This window comes from Balaenoptera musculus, chromosome 3 (genome assembly GCF_009873245.2).
Source record: "Balaenoptera musculus isolate JJ_BM4_2016_0621 chromosome 3, mBalMus1.pri.v3, whole genome shotgun sequence".
NCBI lineage: Eukaryota > Metazoa > Chordata > Mammalia > Artiodactyla > Balaenopteridae > Balaenoptera > Balaenoptera musculus.
In genome coordinates this window covers 12,359,246-12,383,380 of record NC_045787.1, presented here as the reverse complement: position 1 = coordinate 12,383,380, position 24,135 = coordinate 12,359,246, and the positions used below count along the sequence as shown (strand labels likewise).

At 44.5% G+C, this 24,135-nt stretch overlaps 1 protein-coding gene and 1 long non-coding RNA gene across 13 annotated transcripts in view; one reads left to right on the top strand and one right to left on the bottom strand.

The window, feature by feature from the left end:
- OTULIN (OTU deubiquitinase with linear linkage specificity) overlaps positions 1-14,043 on the bottom strand; it is a 70,230-nt gene extending 56,187 nt beyond the window's left edge. For 6 of the 9 annotated variants that reach the window (XR_005019495.1, XR_005019497.1, XR_005019496.1 and 3 more), the window contains exons 1-3: positions 13,742-14,039; positions 5,906-5,982; positions 704-798 (exon numbers count right to left, since the gene is read on the bottom strand). Coding sequence is in view for 4 of the 9 variants with exons in the window: in XM_036849293.1 (XP_036705188.1) it covers positions 704-798; positions 5,906-5,982; positions 13,742-13,893 (324 nt within the window). In the remaining 5 variants the exon portion in view is untranslated. Of the gene's footprint in view, positions 1-703; positions 799-5,905; positions 5,983-9,114; positions 9,264-10,797; positions 10,891-13,741 lie in introns of all 9 variants that reach the window. The other 3 variants (XM_036849297.1, XM_036849296.1, XM_036849295.1) reach the window with 3 other exon arrangements.
- Positions 14,044-14,147: 104 nt separating this feature from the next.
- Positions 14,148-24,135, top strand: part of LOC118893590 — a 50,637-nt gene continuing 40,649 nt past the window's right edge. For all 4 annotated transcript variants that reach the window (XR_005019501.1, XR_005019503.1, XR_005019502.1 and 1 more), the window contains exons 1-2: positions 14,148-14,327; positions 23,220-23,323. This is a non-coding gene — a long non-coding RNA (uncharacterized LOC118893590). The remainder of the gene's footprint in view (positions 14,328-23,219; positions 23,324-24,135) is intronic.

Sequence of the window (24,135 nt, the reverse complement as noted above, 5' to 3'; positions counted from 1 at the left end):
CATCTGTATTTACAGGCGCTCCCCATCACTTGCATTACCACCTGAGCTCCGCCTCCTGTCAGCATTATGGTGAGTTGTATAATTATGTCATTATGTATTACGATGTAATAATCATAGAAATAAAGTGCACAATAAATGCAATGGGCTTGAATCATCCCGAAACCATCCCCCTCCCCGAGTCCGTGGAAAAATCATCTTCCACGAAACCTGTCCCTGGTGCCAAAAAGGTTGGGGACCGCTGCCCTAAATAAAGGAAGTAGTTCCAGATCCCTCTGCTTAGAAGGTACAGGAGAGTCCAGGCCCCTAGAACTGGAGGACATGGAAAGAAACCTGAGTGGGGACAGCAGATGTATGAAGCCTGCGCCTTTTACCTCACCAGGCCAGAAGGGCAGTGTTCCCAAATGACCCCAAGAGGACAACCAATGGCTGGCCCAACCCTGAACAGCACAGAGCCGTTCATGTGTTTTCCAAAGAAATCAAGTTACTGAATAACTGATTATGATTCTATGTTAATACTGTGACTCCAAACAAGTCCCTTATCTTTGGAGCCTGTTTCCTCATCTCTAACATTAGAGCACCAATAATTACATAGTCTAGTGGCAGTTGTCATAACTAACATCTAAAAATACAAAAGGACATATTAAGTAATTACTTATGATAGACTATTGGAAAGACTCAAAATGCGTGCATCCAGGCATCATACCTTTTTCATACATGTTGCTTTTTGCGTATTTCCCCTCCATTCTTTTTTGCAATAGTCCATGATATCCATTTCAGGAGCTACACTTAATCTGGGTTCTGTTAAAGAATTAAAAAAAAGGGGGGGGTGGGGAGGGGGAAACAATGAAACAAAGCAACATCAGAATAATGGTACTGCTTTACCTGAGATTTCCTTTCTCGCTCACTGCAGTCCCCCAAAATCCAGAATTCCACCACTGCCTACCATCTGGTCCAGACCTCCAGCACCTCGCTCCTAGATGACCACCGAGGTCTCCCAGTGGGCCTCCCCGTCACCATACCCTACCAACCATTCTCCACACGGCAGCCAGAGGGGTGCATTTAACACTGAAGTCAGACGCTACCCACCGCTGCTGGGCTCCAAGGCCTCCCATCACACTCGATTCCACTCCCTTACTACCTACAAGAGCCTCCTGCCCTGGCCGCCCACTGCCTTTCTGGCCTCAGCTCCCACCACTCCCCACACTGACGGTTCCTGCCCTGCCTGCGTGGCACCCGCTCCTCACTCCCTGAAGGTCTCTGCTCACCTCCTGACACTGACGCCCAATATCAAAAGGTCACACGCACCCCTTCACTCTATTCCCCTTACATGGTTTTGTTTTTCTTATTGGCACTTATCAACACCTGACATATTTCTTTTTCTGCACCCTGCCTTCCCCACCCCTACACAGACACACAGACACACACCACACATACACACGGCACAACATGAGCTCCCTGAGGGCAGGGGCTATGTTTTGTTTCTCAGCTGTGCCCTCAGCACCTGTGACCACACGGACCCAGGTGCCCATGAATAATGTTCAAATTAAATACGCAGCAGTCTAAGCTCTGAGAAGATACATCTAATGATTTGTAATTTGTTTTTTACATCCATTATACAAAGAGATAACCCCTCTATTACAAAAGTGTATTTAATTGTCTTTATTTAGTTATATCCTGCCTTGATCCCAAAAGGCTATAAACTGTTGATAATCAACCAGAAATTAACGGAGCTCTCAACACTAGTTGAACCACAGACCTTGTCTGACTCTAATAACACATCCCCCCAAATTAAAAAATACAACTTATGATCAAATGATATAGCAAAAAAATGGCCTTTAAACTTTCCTTGTTTAACATATGAGGTTTGAGATTTGATTTTGTGGCATACGCATATGCACGCACATGCGTATGTCTGTGTGGATGTTCTAGGAAGAAAGAGAAGTAAATTCCCAGGCATCTCTTGACTTCCTTTTTAAAATACTGAAGAAGTAAATGTTAGCAAAGAAATCAGGATATACACACAGAAGTACCTTACAACATATCTACTCAGGAGGAAGTTGAACACAAAATAAAGATGTTATATTCAGCTCAATTCAATAAACACTTACTGCGTGTCTAGTATGTGCCAAGCTTTGAGCTAGGAACGGGGGCGGGGTATGAAGACGTTAAAGCCCCAGATTCTGTCCTGAATGTGTTTAGAGACTAGTGAAGAAGAAAGGACCACAGGTACTCACCACGCAGGGTGTGACGGATGAGGGATGACTGATTGGAGGAGCCCAGCAGGAGCCCCTAATCCCTGTTTGCAGTTCAGGTAAACCAATTTTTTTTTCAAACACAAAATGTAAGAACCGCCTGTTTTAAAAATCTCATGGTAAATCCTTTCACAAGGAAAACAAACCTTTTATACAAAAGGGAAAATAACACATATACAGATAACAGATACATTTATCTGTGGCATAAGTCAGGACTGGCTTAAAGGTAAAACAGACCCCTGGGGCATAATACACGGAGACCACAAATACCACCGCTGCAGAGCCAACCCTCAAACACAAACCAGTCATTGTTTGAAGTCAATAAACACTGTTTGAGTGTCTATTTAGTGGAGGGAAGATTTCCCTTTTATCGCCTTCTTACTCACCTCCCCGCAAAGCTTGAGGAACTACAAATGTCCAGAGCTGAGGACACTTCTCGGGGCACGTTCTGCCACGAGGCAGAGCATGCTTCCAGCTCAGGAAGGGCCTCCCGGGAAGAAGGTCCAGCCTTGCCAGTCTCCTCACTTGCAGTCCTCTTCCTGTGTGCACCAAGACAGGACCCGGCCCCTGGTCAGCGAGGCAGGCCACACCTCAGGACTGAGGGGAGAAGGCAGGAGGCTCAGCGGGCTCAGAGGCCAAGCCACAAGCCACAGCCCTGTGCTGAATCAGAGGTCCGCGTGACACGGTGAGGGTGGAAAATGGGTACTCGCAAAGCGCCAGCATCAGAATTATACTTTCAGTCCCATCCTGCCGCCATTCTTTGGGAGGAGGGCTCCAACCGCCACCGCGTGCCATCCTCCAGGCTAGAAGCTGGAGACACAGGACAGGCAGTGCCTGACCGCTAGCAGTTTAAGTATACAACAGTTCCTTGCTTTGTTTAACTGCATCCAACACAGACTGATTAGTGTTCCCAGGAAAGAACATTTCTAGTGGCAAAAAATCCCCACAAAGACAAACACTCTCGAGAACACAAAAAAACACAAAGGGGGAAGCTGAAAATCAGAGTGGCAACCAGAAGCCAAAATAACCAAGAGGTCTGTTCCTTAACCACCATATGGTGACAAAGACAAGGATTCAGACTCTCAGAGGATGGGAAGTTAAAACTGAACCCCTCCAGAACGCTGGGACTCTCAATTGAGAGGCTAGGGCAAGAATCGCAAACTTTTTCTCTGGTGGGCCAGAGAGCAAGTAACATAGGCTTTGAGGGTATAAGGTTTTCTCTCACAACTACTCAACTTTACTATGCATGAAAATCACCATGGGGGATGTGTAAACCAAGAAGTCCCAATAAAACTTTATTTACAAAACCAGGTGCCATGTCAAATTTGGCCAGGGAGCTATAGTTTGCTGACCCCTGGGCTAGGTGAAAAAAACCTTTTCACTAACAAAGAGAGAGCATAAAAAAACTCTCTGCCTTGGCCTGGGCTCTGACTCGGGGAGAGAGGAAGCCTCCCCGGAGAATTCATAGCCACGGGCCGGCTCTCACACTGGGACAGGGTGTGACCTCACACTAGCTGCAAGACCCTGGAAGCTCAGACCCAGCAACTAACCTAACGTGGCCCAAGGCAGGTGACTCCCTGGGTGCCTGGCAGAAACAAGGCCAAATTCTCTCACACTCAAGACAGGCTGCATAAACTCTACACAGATACACAAAAGCTGAGCTTAGAATTCAAACTCTGAAGAAACAAGAAATAAGGAAAAATAGCAACTGGCATAATTAGGCCCACCAGGATTTTCAGATAATGGGATTATCAGGCCTGAAAGAGTATGTTCAAAATGCTTAAAGGAATAAAAGAAGGAATAAAAACATGAGCAAAGAGCAATACACTACCAAAAAAAGACCAAGCAAATTCAGAGGGAAAACAGAACCTTTCCAAAAAAGAAAGAAAAAGAAAATATTTCCGAAGGAACTGTCCTGAATGCAACAGAGGCTGAAAGTCAGAAAATATCTGAAAGGGTGTGTAACAGAGGGACCTGGATGACTGAATGGAAGCTAGCAAACACCTCATTAGAGCTATGAAAGGAGTAAGTAGAGAGAATAGGAAAACGGCAACGTTCAGAAAGATAGTGGCTGAGAATTCTCCTGAACTGGTGAAAACTAGCCATCCTCAGATTCAGAAAGTAAAAAAAAATCCCAAGCAAAGTGTTTAAAAGAAAAAAAAAAAAAATCCATACTTAAGAAACCTCAAGGAGAAACTGCAGGACACCGAAGACAAAGAGAAGACAGAGAAAGACAGACTTCCAAGGATCGGACTGACTGCAGTACTTTCAACTACAACAGAAACCAGAAGACAATGCAATAAGATCATCAAGAAAATTAGAAAAAACAAATATTCATCTGGGGTTATTCAAGAAAGAAAGTAAAATAAAGAAATTTTTATATGGACAGAGCTTCCACCAGAGGCACTTCCATAGGATGTTATTGCAGGAAGGGCCATGAACCCAGGAGGACTGAGAGTCAGGGTATAAAGGGATCCATTCTGACCTCAGACTAAAGCTGGACAAGGCCTCAGACAAGGCCCCCTGAAAAGCTAGAGCACCTGCACAGGCCCTCCCTGGGGGGCAGAGGAGAATTCCAACAGAGAGCCTGCAGAGAGAGCGAGAAAGCAAGGGGCCCCTGCACCCACAGCAGGAATGAACCATGGCTGAAGAAGCACTTTCTCCGCAGGAATATGAGCGCTAAGGACTGAATCCGCGGGGAACGGTGGGCAGCTGCGGCAGGGGATTCGAGCATCCTCTGAAGGTTATGGGGGGCCAGACCGTGACAAGTAACATCTCCCTCGGCTACCACAGTGACGAGTTCCACCAACGCCTTGTGAGGAAGACTCGAAAATTATCATCAAAGACCCCACTTTGTATCTCTTGTTCCTAATTACACGTATAATGCTGTGCTAACCATACGACAAACAGGAGCTAGTTCTTAAACCAGAACACACACATCACACAAGTAGTGCACGAGAAAATGCCACCTGTGAATCACCTGTGGCATACCCCCAAATCGGAGCATCTTCACGGGCTCCCGCACGAGGCTAGCAGGGAAGGAAGCGGGCACTTCTCCACACACAGCCCCGCCGGCCGCGCCCCCAGCAGAGGCTCACCCTAGCAGCCGTGGGTCCACGGGTCCTGGCGGGGTGAGCAGAGCAGGCACGACTGAGCAGAAGCATGGACACAAAATCATGGAATGATGGGAGAATTAGTGCTCTCAGTCCCACGCCCGTTCTTCCTTATCAGTTCATCAGATTCACACGGCCTTCTGCACGCAAAGACCCGGAGAGCCAGCTTCTCAGTAAGTCCTTCCACTTGAAATGAAAAATGCCCTTCAAACCCAAACTCTCCCTCTAAGAATATCAGGAAGTCAAGAACTGAGAGAGAGTGGTGTCAGCAGATTAAACAAAGCCTCACGGGTGCAAAAACCATATGAATGTAAAGAACGCAGGGGAAGTATCTGTAATTAAAACTGTAAAACCTCAGGAAGCAGTATTCCCCAAACACACCTCAGCAAAATGAATAATCCAATACAGATAAGACCACACGCATACGCATGTTTCCTAGGAAGTACATCTCAATATTTCATGGAAATGGATATACCGATGTAACTGCATTTTCTACTATAAACAGTAGGAACTCTATAAAGAAAACAATTCCAAACATACCTGATGACCCTCTTTCATGTATAAGTAATTCTTTCTCCTTTTCTATTTCATCCGCCGCACGATACATGTCCTCCTCGCTGAAATCATACCAAGTTAGACATTTCAAAAATGTGTTGCACTGACATGTTCCCTCTTATCACAACATGCAACTGCTGAAAACATTTATAAGACACGCAAAGTTTAACTTTTTCACATTACATGATGACAGTCTGATAAAACATGGGTCTTTTATCTTAGACTCACGTTTCTAGCATTCCAATTCAGTTTTTTACTTTAAATGAGGCACTTTACACCACTCCACTGGCTGCACGGCTCTGAGGCCATTTTAAATGTAACGTCTTTAATGCCTCACGTGTGTAAGCATCTTAGCACGCACCTTATCAGTGAAGCCATGCCATGCTGGAGATGGTGCTAATAAAAGTATACAGGAGTGCAGGCCAAGTGCCAACCTCAGTATGTCACGAGCAAATTTTACAAGAGCTACTCTAAAAACAAGGATAGGAGATGTACAAGTCCCCAAAGCTACGAAACCTCCCTCAGGCCCCTCCTGATCCCCGAGGCCCACACGCAAGCAGCCACCCGCCTTCTGCCGAGCACAGCCCTCGCACCCCGCACACTTTCACTGGGACTTAGCACAACGGCTCCCAAAAGAGTCTCTAGGCTCCTTCAGTGAGCTAACAAGAACCTACTAAGTCCTGGAAAGGGAGAAAACCCCACTGGGTGCCAGACAAGGATGAAAAACGGGACTTCTGAGTTTTAAGATGCCTCCTTTTCCCCTCAAGATACACCACCACGTGACAATCATGGGAAAGAGAAATGCCAACTCTATCTTTGCTGAAACCACAAGACATGTGAAAGCCCAAACCGTCCAAAAGTGGAAGAACGGGTAGGAAGGGACGGAGGACAGGGGAAGCCTCGAAGCCAGTGGAGGGGCATCTGCTGGAAGGGAAGACCAGTACACCCTGCAGGGCCCCAGTAAGGCTCAGGAACTGGAGGTGCCAAGTGCTTCAGAGGGTATAGGAGACACCCAGGGCTGAACACAAGGAAACTGGCTGGTGTACACATCAGGAGAGATCAGACCCCCAATTCCCAGTACTCCCTCCCCGTGACAGCACACCCCAAAACTCCTCACACAAGACAGGAGGCTGCATGCACACTGGACATTGGACACAGGAAGGAGGAGTTACCAAGGAACTGAGTGAGTGACTCGAGAGACGTACTCACATCCTGGATTCCCGCAGCTCCCCAGCTCCTCGTGCATTAGCCCAGCGGGAGGAAAGAGGACCAAGTGAGAGGGAGCAAGAGACAGAAGAAGGGCCGCTGAGAGAGACAGACTGAGCTGGGAACTAACATACCCTCCACCCCTCTGAAACCCTTCAATGGCTCCCATATAAGCCAGGAGGTCTAAATCTGGACCCATCCCACCACTCTAGCTTGTCTTCTGTGATTGCCCTACACACACCCACACTTCTGTCCAAACACCTGACCGACCCTAGCCTGTGCTTTCATACCTGTGCTTGGCTCCACCCATGCCCCGGCGCGAATGGCCTACCGCCTGCCACCTCAGGGCACATGCCGTGTGGGCGGCCTCGCTGGGGCGCCATGGCTGGAGTCACCCAGGGCTCAAGCACTCCTCACTAGCCATACGTATAACCGTGCAACTCAAGCGACCACACTTCTCACCACCTAAATGTATCCACCTGTAAAAAGGACAGTAAGAGCGCTCACCTCAAGAGACTGCTGTGAAAACAGACACATAAATACTTAGCACTCAAAAACGTTAGCTAGCCTTATGAATTTTCATGCTACATCCATTCGTGTAGAGTAGTGGTAAGATCATTTCTTATTCCTTTTTTCCTTTTCTTCTCTCCACGTAAAGGAGATGGGGCGTGTGTGCCTGTCTTTTTTAATGTTGTGAGGTTGAGGGGACATACTAGGGAAAAGGTACTTTCCATGTGCTCTAACCCCAGTGAGATTTCAAGTAACAGGTGTGATGTCACCCATGGAGCCCGTGCCAGGGTTAAAAGCAAACAGAAACCAGACTCGCAGGGACTATACATCAAACGCTTAAAATAAAAAGTGACTAAATGTGTTAAGGTCTTTTTTCAATAGTTTAATGTTATCTTTTCGCCTCCTTCCTAGCTTTATCAAATAGGAGAGAAATTCTGATCCTATAAAACAGGCATTTAAGTGAATCATTTTCACAGTATCATTATCAGAAGCATGTCTTTGAGGAAGCCACTTCCCTAATCTTGGCCTCAGTTTTCTCATCTTCAAAACAAGAAGACCAGACAAGACCTAAATGATCTACATGGTTCCTCTTCCAGTTCTTAGTTTTAACAGACTATGCATCTATTCGCACTTCAAGCGAATTCTGTGGCTACGGGCAGGCATATTCGCCTGCACTCTTGTCTCTTTCCTTTCTAATCTACAAAATAACCAAAGTGCAATGGCAACACCAGTGCCCAGAGAAGGTTCTCTAAACAAGCATCTCTCTGCACAGCCGCAAATACAAATTCCGCCAGACCAACAGGAAAGGGACGCAAAGAGGTCAACAGGAGAACTAAATGCAAAAGGAAGACAGAGCAGAAAGGGAGATTACTGGTAATAGAAATGCGGTGACTCAAGAGATACAAAAGAAGTAAAGCAGAAATTGAGGAATGGGAGGCCCGGAGTATATTCAAGTTACCTTAGCCACACTAGATTTCATTCAGATTCCCTGCACAAATGTTTGCCAACTTCCATGGCCACCAAGGACATGTGGCCAAGGACATTTGCTAACTTGCCAAGGCCACCAGGGAAACTATAATATGGCTTTTAAAAGCCACTGTATCTCCTTGGAGAGAAGATAAGTTAGAAGTTCAAGCAATAAAGCTCAATCAATATGATCAGAAAATAAGACATTTAACAGCCAAAATGAAACATTCATCCAATATAAGGACCATCAACTGGAAAGTGAGAGAGGTGTGTGAAAGCAACAAAAATTAAAATAATTTGATTTAAAAAAATACTTCATTCAATAAACTTCTGCTTTAACTTTTTTAAGTATCAAAATATTAAAGCTGAAAATAACAACAAAAAGAAATTATATTTAAAGTTGGGAATCTGAAATAGCTAGAAGTTTAAATTTTTGTCATGGGAAGGGAAGACATAGAAACAATGCAAGGAAAGGGGATATTATATGATAAGATAAAATCCTTGATGCTGACCAGTTTCAGAAATTGGGCAATCTTTTGTGTGTGTCAAGTTGGGGTGGGGATGAGGAGTGTCCACCATTTGGCACAAAGAGGCCACTGAAGTCCACAGGCTCACATGATCGCCACAGCAAAAAGTTTCCTTCTAGAAGACACGCCCATCACTAGAGAAGTAGTAAAGAAAAGTGAAAGTCTTAAATGTTACTTGATTACCTGGGGACCCTGGCATGTGAGTCATACTCAAGTACACAATTGAGTTAAATTTTAAAACCAAAATGCTAATAATTCCTACTTAGAAAATTATTAGTTTAGTACCATAATGTTACTTTAAAGTATTTTCAAGCTCCCATTTTCTCTCAGAGATGAATTATTTTACTCTCAATATTAAGGCAATATATACCATTGAGTAGGTTACATGACATTGTCTACTAAATTATAACCTTCCTCTTGCTCTTTTCAAAGACCTGGATAACAATAAATGTTTGAAAACTTAATTTTAAAATGCTTACTACATGTAGACAAAATTACACTACTCCCCAAAACAAAAGCTATAAGCTAAAAACACAGGGCTCAGTGAAGCAGAAGACATTTCTGTGAAGCCAATTTTTCAATTTCTGATACAAGTGAACACATGATACGAAAAAGTGAATTCTAACATAGATGCAAAGCTAACAAGACAGCACTTTAACCACTCCCCGTATGGATCATTTGCACCAAGCTTCCCTTAGTTATCTAAAAAAGCTAAACCGAGTATGACTCTGCTCAGCTCTCTGGACTTGAACGCGGCAGTTCATGCTTAACCTGGCCTGTCCTAGAAGACTAATGGCCCAGGCAGTGTTGCTGAAAGTGTCAACCACTGTGACACCACGCGCCATAACACACAGGCACAGGAAAAGCAAAGACCACTCAACCCAGCCTTTCTCCACCTCTTAGCGGTTGTAGAGATGAGAGAACAACACATCAAATGCAGGAAAGTACCGGCACCCAGGCTGAAATTCCACCTCCGATCTGCAAGTGGACTTTCCATGACTGGCTCGGGCTACTCCACGTGACTCCCAGAGGTGTCCGGGGACAACCCAGACACCCTCAACAAGGAGGTTTCTCAGGCATCCCAGCTCTGAAGCAGGTTCTACACCCAGGAGGGGGAAGGGGCAGGAGGGAGTCGCTGTTACCCCATCAAAGACAGCCCCCCCGCTCCCCGGGGCTGCTAAGGTGGGTGGGAAAACACATTCGCACAATAGCACATTTAGCAACACCCGAGGACAATGGCTTCACAGTTTGTTGTTCACAGCCCTTCTGAGAATCCACAGCTCTCCTCAGAACCTAAGTCCAGAAAAACATACACGCATAATTTTGCCTTCCACTCCAGAGGGGTACACAGACACACCATGCTCCCCCCTACACACAGCCAGCCTGTGGACCCCAGATTCAAACCCTGTCCCACCATCAGGCAGACAGAGGAGGACCATGGAGTACTCTCACTTCTCAATTCCCTAAGCATGTCTAGCCTGGCCACCAACCATGTCCCAGAACCATCCTGGTCCTCAAGGACTGTAGTATTAGCTTAGCCAAGAGGAAGAAGTGACACAGCGTAAGTTTCAACCATATGGGTCAGGTGAGCAGGGGATGGAGTATAGGAGACCTGCTGATAGGAGGAGTGAGGAAATTTCCAAAAAAGTCAACTGAATCTGGTCTGACCTAATACTTCCTCAAAAGGGACCCTGAATCATCTTGTGAGCCATCCTTAGGGCTTGTCCAAGGGATGTCAGCCAACCACAGCTCTCAAGTGAACTAAGAAAAAAAGGAAAGAAAGGAAAGGAAGGAAGGAGATTTAGGAAGTAGCTTATCCATATGATTTTTACATCTTTCTTCCCCACTATTTCTCTCCCTTGCAAAACACAGTGAGCTTAGTCACAAGGAATTGGTGTCCTACAGTACAGCCTGTAGGACATGAGCCATCCCTTCCCCTACCCTTCACTGCACCTCTCAGAGTCACAGCCCGAATGTACAATATAATGGCTACAAAAGTTGGGCTGTGATTTGTATTCGTAATTTCTATCCACTGAATGAATTAAAATGACTCTGCGGGGTATCTCAAAACATCTGCATTTTATGGTGTTTCATATTTCCAGATGCAAATATTTTACTCAATTCCTGTGCACGTCAAACCTAACTCTCTGGGTGGGAAGAAGGGATTTGGCTCCAATGACAGAACAGCACAAGATTCAAAAACTATTTTAGGACCTAGTTCAGGCATTACACTATTTATTTATATCTACACTCAACTATTAGGCTGCATATATCATCATGTAAGAACTAATGTGCACACATTATACTGCAAACTATACAATGGCAATGTTTATATGCTGCAGTACAGTTTCTCTAGCCCTTAAGAAAATATCAGAGTGCAATGAGAAGTAGCCCCACTGCCCATATAATAAACAGGAAAGCCCAGAACGTAAGATATGATGTTCAGAAGCTGATGTTTGAAGTTATCTTCACCTCCTTTCCCTGGCTCCCCCTTGTTCTCTTATGAGAGTTAAAAGAGAATGAGCTCATCAGAGACAACAAAAATAGGAAGAAAAAGAAATTAAGCTAGTAAATAAACAGCAAATTGGAATATCTATTCCAGAAAAAAAAAAAAGTGAAGTTTGCATGATTATATGTCATGTTCCTCTACCTAGTTTTGCTGAGGAAGCCAGAAAGACATGGGGGGAGGTCCCCACCCAGGCATCAGGGAACCTGGCCCTGAAACCTACTCCCTGTGCCTCCCTGGCCAAGCTGCACCTATCAAATCTGCAACTCAGTTTCCTAATGGATAAAATGACAAACCTAGGCTGGGTTGTTTACATTCCCTTCAGCTCCACGCCCATAATTCTACTGACAGTAGAGAGAAGAGGCACCTGTGCCACAAAACCTTTTCGCCAGGGAAGAGTGTTCCTTTTGCACCATGACCCATTTCCCCAGGTGCTCAGACTCCAGGAACCACCTCCAGTAGAAAAGCTTGCCAAATAACTCTGTGTATTTGGGGGACCGTGGTTCGGACTTCAAAGTTTCTGCATCTCCCAGGAGGGCACGACACAGCTGAGGCTGAGAAGCAGCATCTGAGGGCCAGGGCCGCTAGGTGGGAGCACAGCTCAGACCACCGGGGCCTAAGTGAGGTAGCAGCAGTCGGCCTGGAAGCTGCAGGCTGGAACCAGCACGGGCTGGGAAGGGGAAGAGGCAAAGACCACCCCTATGCCCACCCCAACTTTACCCGCTGCAGCGTCTCAGGTAGGGCTCAAGCCCAGGGAGCAAAACTGCAGCCACATCTGCTCACATGGGCTCACATCTGCACACACACGGGCGTGCACAGTGGTTTCAATTAAAAAATAAAATAAAAGGTTACTATTTAAAAATCAGAGGAATTCCCTGGAAGTCCAGTGGTTACGATCTCTGGCGGGGGAACTAAGATCCCGCAAGCCGTGTGGCACGGACAAAAAATTTTAAAAAATAAAAGTGAAACACCTGGATGTAATTTGAAAATAAAATAAAAATCAGGACATTTCAAACAAAAGTCAGAATATCTGGAATCTTCTATAGGCTGGAACCTAGTGGACCCTGTCCCCATAGGACTCAGCTCTCCAGGAACCCATGGGACACCTGCCTAGCTCCTGGGGGCAGGAGTTTGAGACCTCCTGCTCTAAATCTTAACCCATTAAGTGTGGATAACACTATCCCAAGGGGCTTGGGTGCTCAATGAGAAGGTCAAAGCCCACGATAAAGAGCCATGCAAGCGAGAATTATTATAATACATTATCTGCAATAACAGCTCCCCCAGGACCCCTTTTTAGGAAATGGGGGGGGGGGGAAGCACACTTTCCGGCCAATTAAGATCTCTGTCAAACTGGTTACCTGAGCACTTTCGTTAATTTTGGAATTCCAAAGGCATTTATATGTGACTAAAACTTGAAAGTGCAGAAAAGTTTCAGCCTTCAAGTTTATATTCTGCTTCCACCCCTGCCCCCAAATCCTTGCAGAAACTATAAACTCTTCCGATGTACGCAGCCGCCTTTACAGTTCAATAAGGAATTGATCTAAGCAGCACTGCCTTTCGCATTTGAAAATCAAGGCGGTTGGGGACATCGAGTTAAGCAGCTAACGGGCAAAAGAATTGGGGCAGACTCCGTCCAAAGTCTGTCCAACAGGTGGGACGCTCATCAAGCGCAGACTTGCCTTCCAAGAACAAACAGGTCGCGTGGCTCAGCTTTCCTGGGGTTGTGACAGCGACAACCTTAGTCCCTTCCCGCGACAGGTTGGGGGAAAGCGCTAATGGAGTGAGTTATAAGATAATATGCTTCTGGAGTCTGTTTCCCAAGTTGCTGGAGATTTCTTTAGCTTTAGAGCTATGGAAATGTCAAAAAAGCGGGGGAGGGTACTGGATAACCAGAATTTTAAAACGCGCCTTCCGGAAAAACTTTTGTCATCGGACACATTGGATACAAAAGTGCCTTCACCGACGACCTTACTTAAAAGCAAGGGGGCGAAGGGCCCTCCGCCGGCTCCTGCTCCGCCCACCCCACCCCACTCCACGCCCGCCCGTGGGTGCCGAGCCTGGGGCCCCACGCCGCCCCGCCGTCCCCGCCCCGCGACCCGCACTCACTGCTCGGCCGGGCACCGCACCGCGGCTCGCGGCTGCCCCCCGGCCACAGCTTTCTCGCCGTCCAGCGCCGCGGCCCCCGCCTCCCGCGCCGGCTTCTCGGCACAGCTCTCCCCCGGCCACGCTCCGGGCTGAAGCATCGTCCCCCGACTCATGGGGCCTCCGCCGGCGGCGGGGCCGCAGGGGTTCGGCCGCCTCCCAGCGATCCGGAGCCCCTCCCGTCGGGGCACCCGGCAGTGGCCGCCACTGCAGCGCTGCTGCCTGCCGGTTACCGACGGCGCACAGGACGCTTCCGCGCGCGTCACCACCGCCCGCCCCGCGGCCTCTGACCCGCGACGAGTGGGCGCGGCCCGCGACGGCCGGGAGTCCTGCGACGCGGAGCCTGCGCATGCGCCTGCGCGGGCCGAGCAGCCCGAGAGGACCGCCCACGCGAAGCGCTATGGCGCGTGCTCCACCCCCGCGCGCCGCCGGCCCGCCCCAGAGTTCCCCGCGCGCGGTCATTGACCTCAGGCTCGCGGTAGCTGTTCGTCCTCGCGTACCCGGCCGTGAGAGAGAGAAAGCGCTGGACAAGTGGCGGGACTCGGCCTCGGTGAGGAGGAGGAGGGCCGGCCTGGGGCGTGAAGGGCACTAACATGTTTGGGCGCCTTACAGTGTCGCTCTGGGCTTCGGAGCCTCGCCCTCCGCCGGAGGAGTTTCCTCGGCTGTAGAGCGAGGGATGTGGTCCGAGTGGGTGATGTGCGGCTTCCCCGGCCTCCCAGGGGCGATGCCGTCACCACCCGCCCCGAGCCTGGAGCCCGGCGGGCTCTGGCCTTCGGCGTGGTGCCGCGCTTGTCGCTCCAGAGCTGAGTTAACAGCTATCCCCTCCGTGAGAAGGGGGACACGGTCCTACCCAACCGGTGGGCCAGCGCAGCCGCGTGTGTGTGTCTTGTTGGACTACATTCTTTCAAATAGGAAATTTGGGGGGCTTCCCTGGTGGCGCAGTGGTTAGGAATCTGTATGCCAATGCGGGGGACATGGGTTAGAGCCCTGGTCTGGGAAGATCCCACATGCTGCTGAGGAACTAAGCCTGTGCACCACAACTGCTGAGCCGCCTGCCACAACTGCTGAGCCTGCACTCTAGAGCCCACGAGCCACAACTACTGAGCCTGCGCTCTAGAGCCCGCGAGCCACAACTACTGAGCCTGTGCTCAAGAGCCTGCAAGCCACAACTACTGAGCCCACATGCCACAACTACTGAGCCTGCACTCTAGAGCCTGCAGGCCACAACTACTGAGCCCACGTGCCACAACTGCTGAGCCCGCGTGCCACAACTGCTGAGGCTGTGCCCTAGAGCCTGCGAGCCACAACTATTGAGCCCTCGTGCCATAACTACCGAAGTCCGGAGCCCATGCTCTGCAACAACAGAGGCTGCTGCAGTGAGAAGTCCATGCACCACAACAAAGAGTGGCCCCCGCTCACCGCAACTAGGGAAAGTCTGCAGCAACAAAGACCCAACGCAGCAAAAATAAATTAATTAATTAATTAAATAAATCTATTAAAAAAAAAGCCAAATAGGAAATTTGATTGAGAAGGAGCAAGAGCAAAGGGAAAATATTAACAGACTTCAAAGATGAGAAGACAAAAATGTTTCCTGTCCAGGGAGGGAATAGCAGAGTAGCTGCTAAAGATGAGCAGCAGTCATGGGTGCAGGGGGCAAAGAGCAGAGGGCCAAAGTATGGAGGAAGGGAATGACTTGGGCAGTTCGGAAACCTACAAGGGGTTCTGGGGTTAAATGGGTTCATAATGGGGTTTTATTGAAAGATGAACCTGGAAGAAGGGTACTGGAGACCAGATCTTGAAAAGCCTCCTTCAGCTAATGGGGAACCTTGTGTTTGATCCTCCTTGAAAGATCGGAAGGAGATTATTTTAAAAGGTCATTTTGTCTGCAGTTAGAGAAAAGGTTGGAAAAGGGACAGGGAAACCAATATAGGGAGACTATGTAGTAATGGGCATCAAAGGGAGAAACTGGCTGGAAAGAATACTTGCATTTTATGGCAAAGAACTGTGGCGGGTTTTCCACTTTAATTTTATTTGAAAAAGTAAAATACACATGCTAAAAAAATTCAGAGCATACAAAAGAATATGCAGTCAAATTTTGTATGGATGTTAAGGGCGTGGGATTATAGTGGGATGACTAGTGTCCCCTAAAATTCATTCTCCAACTGGAAATGCAATGTGACCTTATTTGGAAATAATCTTTGAAGATGTAATCAGGTAAAATGAGGTCCTGCTGGATTAGAGTGGGTCCTAAATCCAATGTCTGGTATCCTTATTTAAGAAGAGAGGATGCAGACATATATAAACACAGAAGGAATTAGGATATGTGAAGATGGAGGCAGAGATTGGGGTGATGTAGCTAGAAGCCAAGAAATGCCAGGAGCTGCTGGTAGCTCGGAAAAGACAAAGGTTATTCCAAAGAGCCTTCAGGAGAAGCATGGCCCTGCTGACAACTTGAGTTCAGATATCTCCTCTCAAGAACTGTGAGAATAAATTGCTGTTGTTTTAAGCCTCTCGGTTTGTAGTACTTTGCAGTAACCACCCTAGGAAACTAATACAGGGATAAAGATGAAGGCTTGTAAAATACTATCAGGCTGAATTTATTGATAAGAGCCTACAAAGCAGATACATTTTACCTCAAAGGGTTAGAAAAAGATTAAGTTTGTTTGATTGTTTGCTGAGTATGTCTCTTCCAATTGTACCTGTGGAACTAAGAAAATAACCACAAGATGGCTTTCAGAGCCCAATGGACTCACTGTGAGAAGAAACTGGCAAAAACACCATTGATCACTGACTTCCTTCCACCCAAAAGTGTCTACACTAAATGAAGTTGAAGTGCCAGAACTGCCTAGGATACTGTAGAGGAAGATCTCCAAAGTCTTGGGAAGATGGGAATCTTAGAGTTGATTTATCATGTAAGACTTTCTCACCCACCTCAGGAGGGTCCAGAGGACATTACCCTTCAACATGACTATGAGAAGTAATTTGTGAAGTGAGTCCCAGCACCTTGAAGAGATCTGCAATTGCTCCTCTCTGTATTCAGATGTATCTTACAATGGAATCTGTTATCATCAAACAGATTCTTAAATGCAGTGGTGATGATGGGATCTCAGGGTGGCAGGTAGGGACCAGTGTGGTTGCTGTAATGGACAGCTGAGCCAAAGCAGTAATCAGAATTATCTGACTCGCAAAGACCTATGGTATTGGCTAGTTGATCATGGTGTCCCTAGAAAAGAAATAGATGGATAATTCCTAAATTCTTACTTGGTCTTTATAAGCAGAAGAGTTCTGGGAACTCCCTGGTGGTACTCAGTGCTCTCACTGCCGAGGGCCCTGGTTTAATCCCTAGTCAGGGAACTAAAATCCAACAGGCTGCACAGCGCAGCCAAAAAATATATAAGCAGAAGAGTTCCAGGTCTATGAACAGAAACCCTAACTTGTGTCACCAAAACAGAAAGTCACAGCCCCTCAATCAGTTCCCAGGCTTGAGCCAATTTACATACCCAGAACTCTGAATGAAGGGGAGGCCAGGTCTTCTTGAGGAAGGACCCTACTTCAGTGCCAAAAATGTATAGTGTTAATTTTTTCCCCAGCCTACCCCACAGGGTCCTATAGCCATCAACAAGAGTGACTGTGCATTGGGGGAAAGGAAATAACCAGACTTTTGGGGCTTAGTAGACAGTGGGTTTGACCTAATTCATGGAAACCCAAAATATCACTGTATCTACCTATCAGAGTAGGGGCTTGTGAAGGTCAAATTATCAGTGGAATTTTAGCTCAGGTTCATCTTATATTAGGCCCCGTGGGTCTCTGAACACATCCTGTGGTTATTTCCCCAGTTCCAGAATGCATAAAAAATGGACATGCCCAGCAGCTGGCAGGATCCCCACAATGGTCCCCTGACCTGTAGAGTGAAGGCTGTTACTGTAGGAAAGGACAAATAGAAGCCACTAGACCTGTTGCTACCTATAAAAATGTAAACCAAAACAACACCACATTTTTGGAGGGATTGCAAAGATTAGTACCACTATCAAGAACTTGAAAGTTGCAAAGGTTGTGATATGCATCACATCCCTTTTCAACTCACCTATTTGGCATGTGCAGAAGACATGGATCTTGGAGCATGACTGGATTTTTGTAAATCCGGTTATGTGATGATCCCTGTTGCACTGCTAAACCAGATGTGGTTTCATTGCTTGAGCAAATCAACACATTTCCAAGTACCTGGTGTGCAGCTATTGATCTGGCAAATGCTTTTTCCTTTATATGTGTTGAAAAAGACCACCGGAAGGAGTCAACTGACAAGGTCAGCAGCACACCTTCACTGTCCCACCACAGGTTATATCAACCCTCCAGCCCTATGTCATGATTTAGTCTGCAGAGACTAAATCCCCTTCCCCTTCCACAGAACATCACACAGGTCTGTTACGTTGATGATGATATGCTGATTAGTCCTGGTAGACAGGAAGTACCAATTACTGTACACATATTGGTAAGATATTTGCATGTCAGAGGATGGGAAGTAAATCCCCCCCAATTCAGAGGCCTTCTACCTCAGTGAAATTTCTAGGGGTCCCTTGGAGTTGAGTATATCAAGATATCACTTCTAAGTGAAGGATAAGTTGTTACATCTGGCCCCTCCTACTGTTAAAAAAAAAGAGGCATAACACCAAGTGAGCGAAGAGAAGTCTCTGCAACGGTCCAGGCTGCTGTGCAAGTTACTTTTCCACTTGGGTCATATGATTCAGTTGACCCAGTGATGCTTGAAGTGGCAGATAGAGATATTTGGAGTCTTTGGCAAGTACATATAAGTGAATCACAATGCAAACCTTTAGGATTTTGTAGCAAAGCCCTGCCATCCTGTGAAGATAACTACTCTCCTTGTGAGAAACAAGTTTTGGCTTGCTGACGGACCTTAGCAGAAATGAATACTTACCCATGGGCCAGGTTACAATGCGACCTGAGCTAAGTGATCAATCATACTGATGGTATGTAACCTTGATATGATCGGATGCAAAGGGCACCGCACCTCTGTGATCTTCCAAACACCCATAACCCCAGTCTAATGAGAGGAACACCAGACAAATTACAAACTCCATTAGAGGGGCATCCTAAAAATTACTTCACCAGTTCTCTTCAAAACTGTCAAGGCCACCAAAAACAAGAAAACTCTGAGAAACTATCACTCAAGAGGAGCCTAAGGAGACATGACAACTAAATGTAATGTGGTATTCTGGATGGGGTCCTGGAACAGAAAAAGACATTAGGTTAAACAAAAGAAGTATGAATAAACTATGGACTTTAGTTAACAATAATGGATCAAAATTGGCTCATTAAGTAATAAATATACCATACTAATGTAAGATGTTAGTAATAGGAGAAATTGGGTACAGAGTATATAGGAGCTCTGTACTATCATATCCATTTTTCTATAAATCTAAAACTATTCCCCCCCAAAGTCTATTATATTAGAAAGAAATCAAACTCAAATCACCATGTCACAAAATGATAAACCAAGACTTTCCAAAATAAGGAAGAATGTCAAATCATGTTCTTATTTTGTACTTCAATAGAAAGATTTAAATTTAAAATTTAATTATTTCATCTTTAATCCTTTAAAATTGCTATTGTGTATGTGTTTTATAGTATACATAGTACATAAACACAGAGGTATGTGTGTGTATTTTTAATATATATGTGCATATTGGGAATGTCCAAAAATTTTTTAACCAGCATTACAGAACTAAATTATTAGAGAACAAGTGTGTAAACTAAATAAGTCACAAACTAAATCAGAGTTTCTAAGAGGGAGTTGTGAAACGTAAGCCCATGAACTGTGATATAATTACAATTAGCCTATTGTTATGTCAAGATGAATAAAAAATAGCAGAAAAATCTATAAGCCTAAGTAAAAGCCTATATAATAACATTGCTAGAGACAATTCCAGTTAGTTTCCAGCTTCTTCTTAGAATCAAACATTCCTAAATTAGATAACTAAAAGTAAAATTGTGATATAATAATGTGTAAGTCCTTAGACTTGGTAACATATTTTGAACCATCTCAAACTGATATTACTTCTTCAGTGGTCTTGCCTAGAATAGTTAATGCATGAAAGATTCTGAGCTCCTTTTCTTTGAGTACTTCAGCCCTTATTTACAGTAACTGTTCATGAAGAATACTACTAAGCCATTACAGTTTTTATTTGTTGGAATGATTGATTTTTTAAATTCTCTATAAGGAACTTAGTACAAGTTGGATGCATATCTCCCTCTTCAATACCAAAAACTCGTATTTTACAGCAAAGTTTAAACACCCTATATTTTTACTCTATGGAATTTCCCAATGTCACAGCTATAAAAAATAGACTACAAGTGTATTCCGTACATCAGTTTCTAAAGTAGTCACAGGTACTTTTTAGTTTATTCTAGTTTCACAGGTTCATGTACTATACTCATGCTTGGCAGGAAGTATCACTAGTTTCACTTAAAAATTAACTACTCTAGGAATACCTGTGTATTTATTTGAAAGACACCCCCCCCCCTTTTCAGCATGTCTCTTGATTGTAGAATGCTCATTATTTTTAAATAGGACTTTGGGGGTGGGAGCTACTATGTCTTTGCAGTTCTGAGACTAGAAGAAATAACTTTACAGGGAAAAAATTAGAAATAGTTCATTAAAAAATATCTTGCACTAGTAATAGTTTACCTAAAAACCCCCAAAATTGTCCACAAGAGTTTTTCTTGGGAGAAGTGTGTCATAATGAAATTTTATCATGAAATTCAAACCATTTCATACATAAGGAGATGACAGAGGATGATGTTATAAAAAGACTTGGAATTCTGGAAAATATTAAGTGAGTCTTTTGCCTCCAGCTAAACAGAATTTCATCCTAAGCAAATAATTCAGGCAGCTGATTATCTTAAATTATTTGAAGAGCTTCTAAAATGGAATTCCATACCCTTAGTGCCTTAATATCTGCTATGGACTGAATCATGGCCCCTCCAAATTCATATGTTGAAACCCTAACCCCCAATGTAACTATATTTGGTGATATGAGTTGAATATTTGTGTCCTCCCAAAATTCATGTGTTGAAACCCTATACTCAAATGGGGTGGTATTAGGAGGTGGGGCCATTGGGAGGTAATTAGGATCAAATGAGTCAGAAGGGTGGAGTCCTCATGAATGAGATTAGTACCTTATAAGAGTCACAAGAGTATCTGGTCTTGCATTTAGGTCTTTAATCCATTTTGAGTTATTTTTGTGTATGGTGTTAGAGAATGTTCTGATTTCATTCTTTTACATGTAGCTGTCCAGTTTTCCCAGCACCACTTATTGAAGAGACTGTCTTTCCTCCATTGTATATTCTTGCCTCCGTTGTCATAGATTAATTGACCATAAGTGCATGGGTTTATTTCTGGGCTTTCTATCCTATTCCATTGATCTATGTGTCTGTTTTTTTGTACCATACTGTTTTGATTACTGTAGCTTTAGAGTATAGTCTGAAGTCAGGGCACGTGATTCCTCCAGCTCTGTTCTTCTTTCTCAAGATTGTTTTGGCTATTTAGTTTCTTTTCTGTTTCCACACACAGTTAAAATTTTTTTGTTCCAGTTATGTGAAAAACGCCATTGGTAAATTGATAGGGTTTGCATTGAACCTTTAGATTACTTTGGGTAGTATGGTCATTTCAACAATATTGATTCTTCCAATCCAAGAACACGGTATATCTTTCCATCTGTTTGTGTCATCTTCATCGTATAGTTTTTGGAGTACAGGAACTGCTAGAGGAAAATATAAGCATAACACTCTTTGACATAAATCGCAGCAATATTTTTTGGGGTCTGTCTCCTAGAGTAATGGAAACAAAACCAAAAATAAACAAATGGGACCTAATTAAACTTAAAAGCTTTTTCACAGCAAAGGAAATCATAAACAAAATGAAAAGACAACCTACAGACTGGGAGAAAATATTTGGAAATGATGCAACCAACAAGCGATTGAGCTCCAAAATATACAAACAGCTCATACAGCTCAATATCAAAAAACAAACAACCCAATCAAAAAATGGGCAGAAGGGACTTCCCTAGTGATGCAGTGGTTAAGAATCTGCCTGCCAGTGCAGGGGACATGGGTTCAAGCCCTGGTCCAGGAAGATCCCACATGCCGCGGAGCAACTAAGACCATGTACCACAACTACTGAACCTGTACTCTAGAGCCTGTGAGCCACAACTACTGAACCCGAGTGCCACAAATACTGAAGCCTGCACACCTAGAGCCGTGCTCTGCAACAAGAGAAGCCACCACAATGAGGAGCACATGCACTGCAATGAAGAGTAGCCCCCACTCGCCTCAACTAGAGAAAGCCCACACACGGCAACAAAGACCCAACACAGCCAAAACTAAATAAATAAAAATAAATAAATCTATTTTAAAAAATGGGCAGAAGACCTAAACAGACATTTATCCAAAGAAGACATACAGATGGCCAGCAGGCACATGAAAACATGCTCAACATCGCTAATAATTAGAGGAGTGCAAATCAAAACTGCAGTGAGGTATTACCTCACACCAGTCAGAATGGCCATCATCAAAAAGTCTACAAATAATAAATGCTGGAGAGGGTGTGGACAAAAGGGAACCCTTGTGCACTGTTGGTAGGAATAAATTGCTGCAGCCACTGTGGAGAACAGTATGGAAGTTCCTTAAAAACTAAAAATAGAGTTACCATGTGATCCAGCAATCCCACTCCTGGGCATATATCTGGAAAAGATGAAAACTCTAAATCAAAAAAATGCATTCACCCCAATGTTCATAGCAGCACTATGTACAATAGCCAAGACATGGAAGCAACCTAAATGTCCAATGACATGAATGGATGAAGAAGAGGTAGTATATTTATACAATGGAATACTACTCAGCCATAAAACAATGAAATAATATGGTTTGTAGCAACACGGACCTAGAGATTATCATACTAGGTGAAGTAAGTCAGAGAAAGACAAATATCCTATGATATCATTTATATATGGAATCTAAAAAATGATACAACTGAACTTATTTACAAAACAGAAATGGATTCACAGACACAGAGAACAGACTTACACTTACCAAAGGGGAAAGGAGAGGGGATGGATAAATTAGGAATTTGGGATTAAAAGATACACACTACTATATATAGAATACATAAACAACAAGGACTACTGTATAGCACAGGGAACTATATTCAATATCTTGTAGTAACCTATAATGGAAAATAATCTGAAAAAGAATATATATATATATACATATATATATATATATAACTGAATCACTGCTGTACACCTGAAACATTGTAAGTTGATTATATTTCAGTAAAAAATTATAAATACCAAAAATAAATTACATTTATTCATTTTTTTAAAAAGAGTCACAAGAAAGTTTGCTCTTCCTCTCTGCTCTCTGCCAGGTGCAGATATAAGGAGAAGTCAGCAGTCTATAAGTCAGAAAACTTTCCTTACCAGAACTCAACCGTACTGGCACCCTGCTCTTGAACTTCCAGTCTCCAGAACTGTAAGAAATAAATTTCTGTTGTTTAAGCCATCCAGTGTATGGTAGTTTGTTACAGCAGCTTGAATTCACTAAGACATTTAGAGATAGGACCTGTGAGGAGGTGATGAAGGTTAAATGAGGTCATAAAGGTGGGGCCCTAATCTGACAGGGTTGGTGTCCTTATAAGAAAAGGAAGAGACACCAGACTTCTCTCTCTACCATGGAGGACACAGAAGGCAGCCATCTGAGAGCCAGGAAGAAAGCTCTCAGCAGAAACCAAATCAGGTAGCACCTTGATCTTGTGCTTCCCAATCGCCGGAACTGTGAGAAAATAAATTTCTGTTGTTTAAGCCACCCAGTCTATGGTATTTTGTCATGGCAGCCCAAGCCAACTAAGACAGTATCATAGAGTACTTCTTTATACTTACCTTTTAGGACAAGCATCTGGGTTCCTTTGGAAAGGAAGCCCAACATTCATACTGTACACTGGAATTTAGAAAGAGCTAGAGGGACAAATTGTAGAAGTTTCCTAAGAAAATAGAGGTAAGGAAGAGATTCTTAGTCATTTCTGTGCCCTAACATAGGAAATCTTCACCTCCTAGAGTAATCTGATGTTAGGTTGATGATTTTCATATAACCTCATCTTGTCTCCATCAAAGTCAGAGGAGAAAACATCACCCTACTATTACCAAAAACTCTCTACTTGCAATAAGGTAGGTTGTCAACCATACTTGGTATGACTTTAAAAAGTCATACCAGGATATTGCTGAAAAGTAACAAGGGCTTTCTAGATCTTTTGCTAATCATTGTCTCATGAATTTTTTCTTTTTACT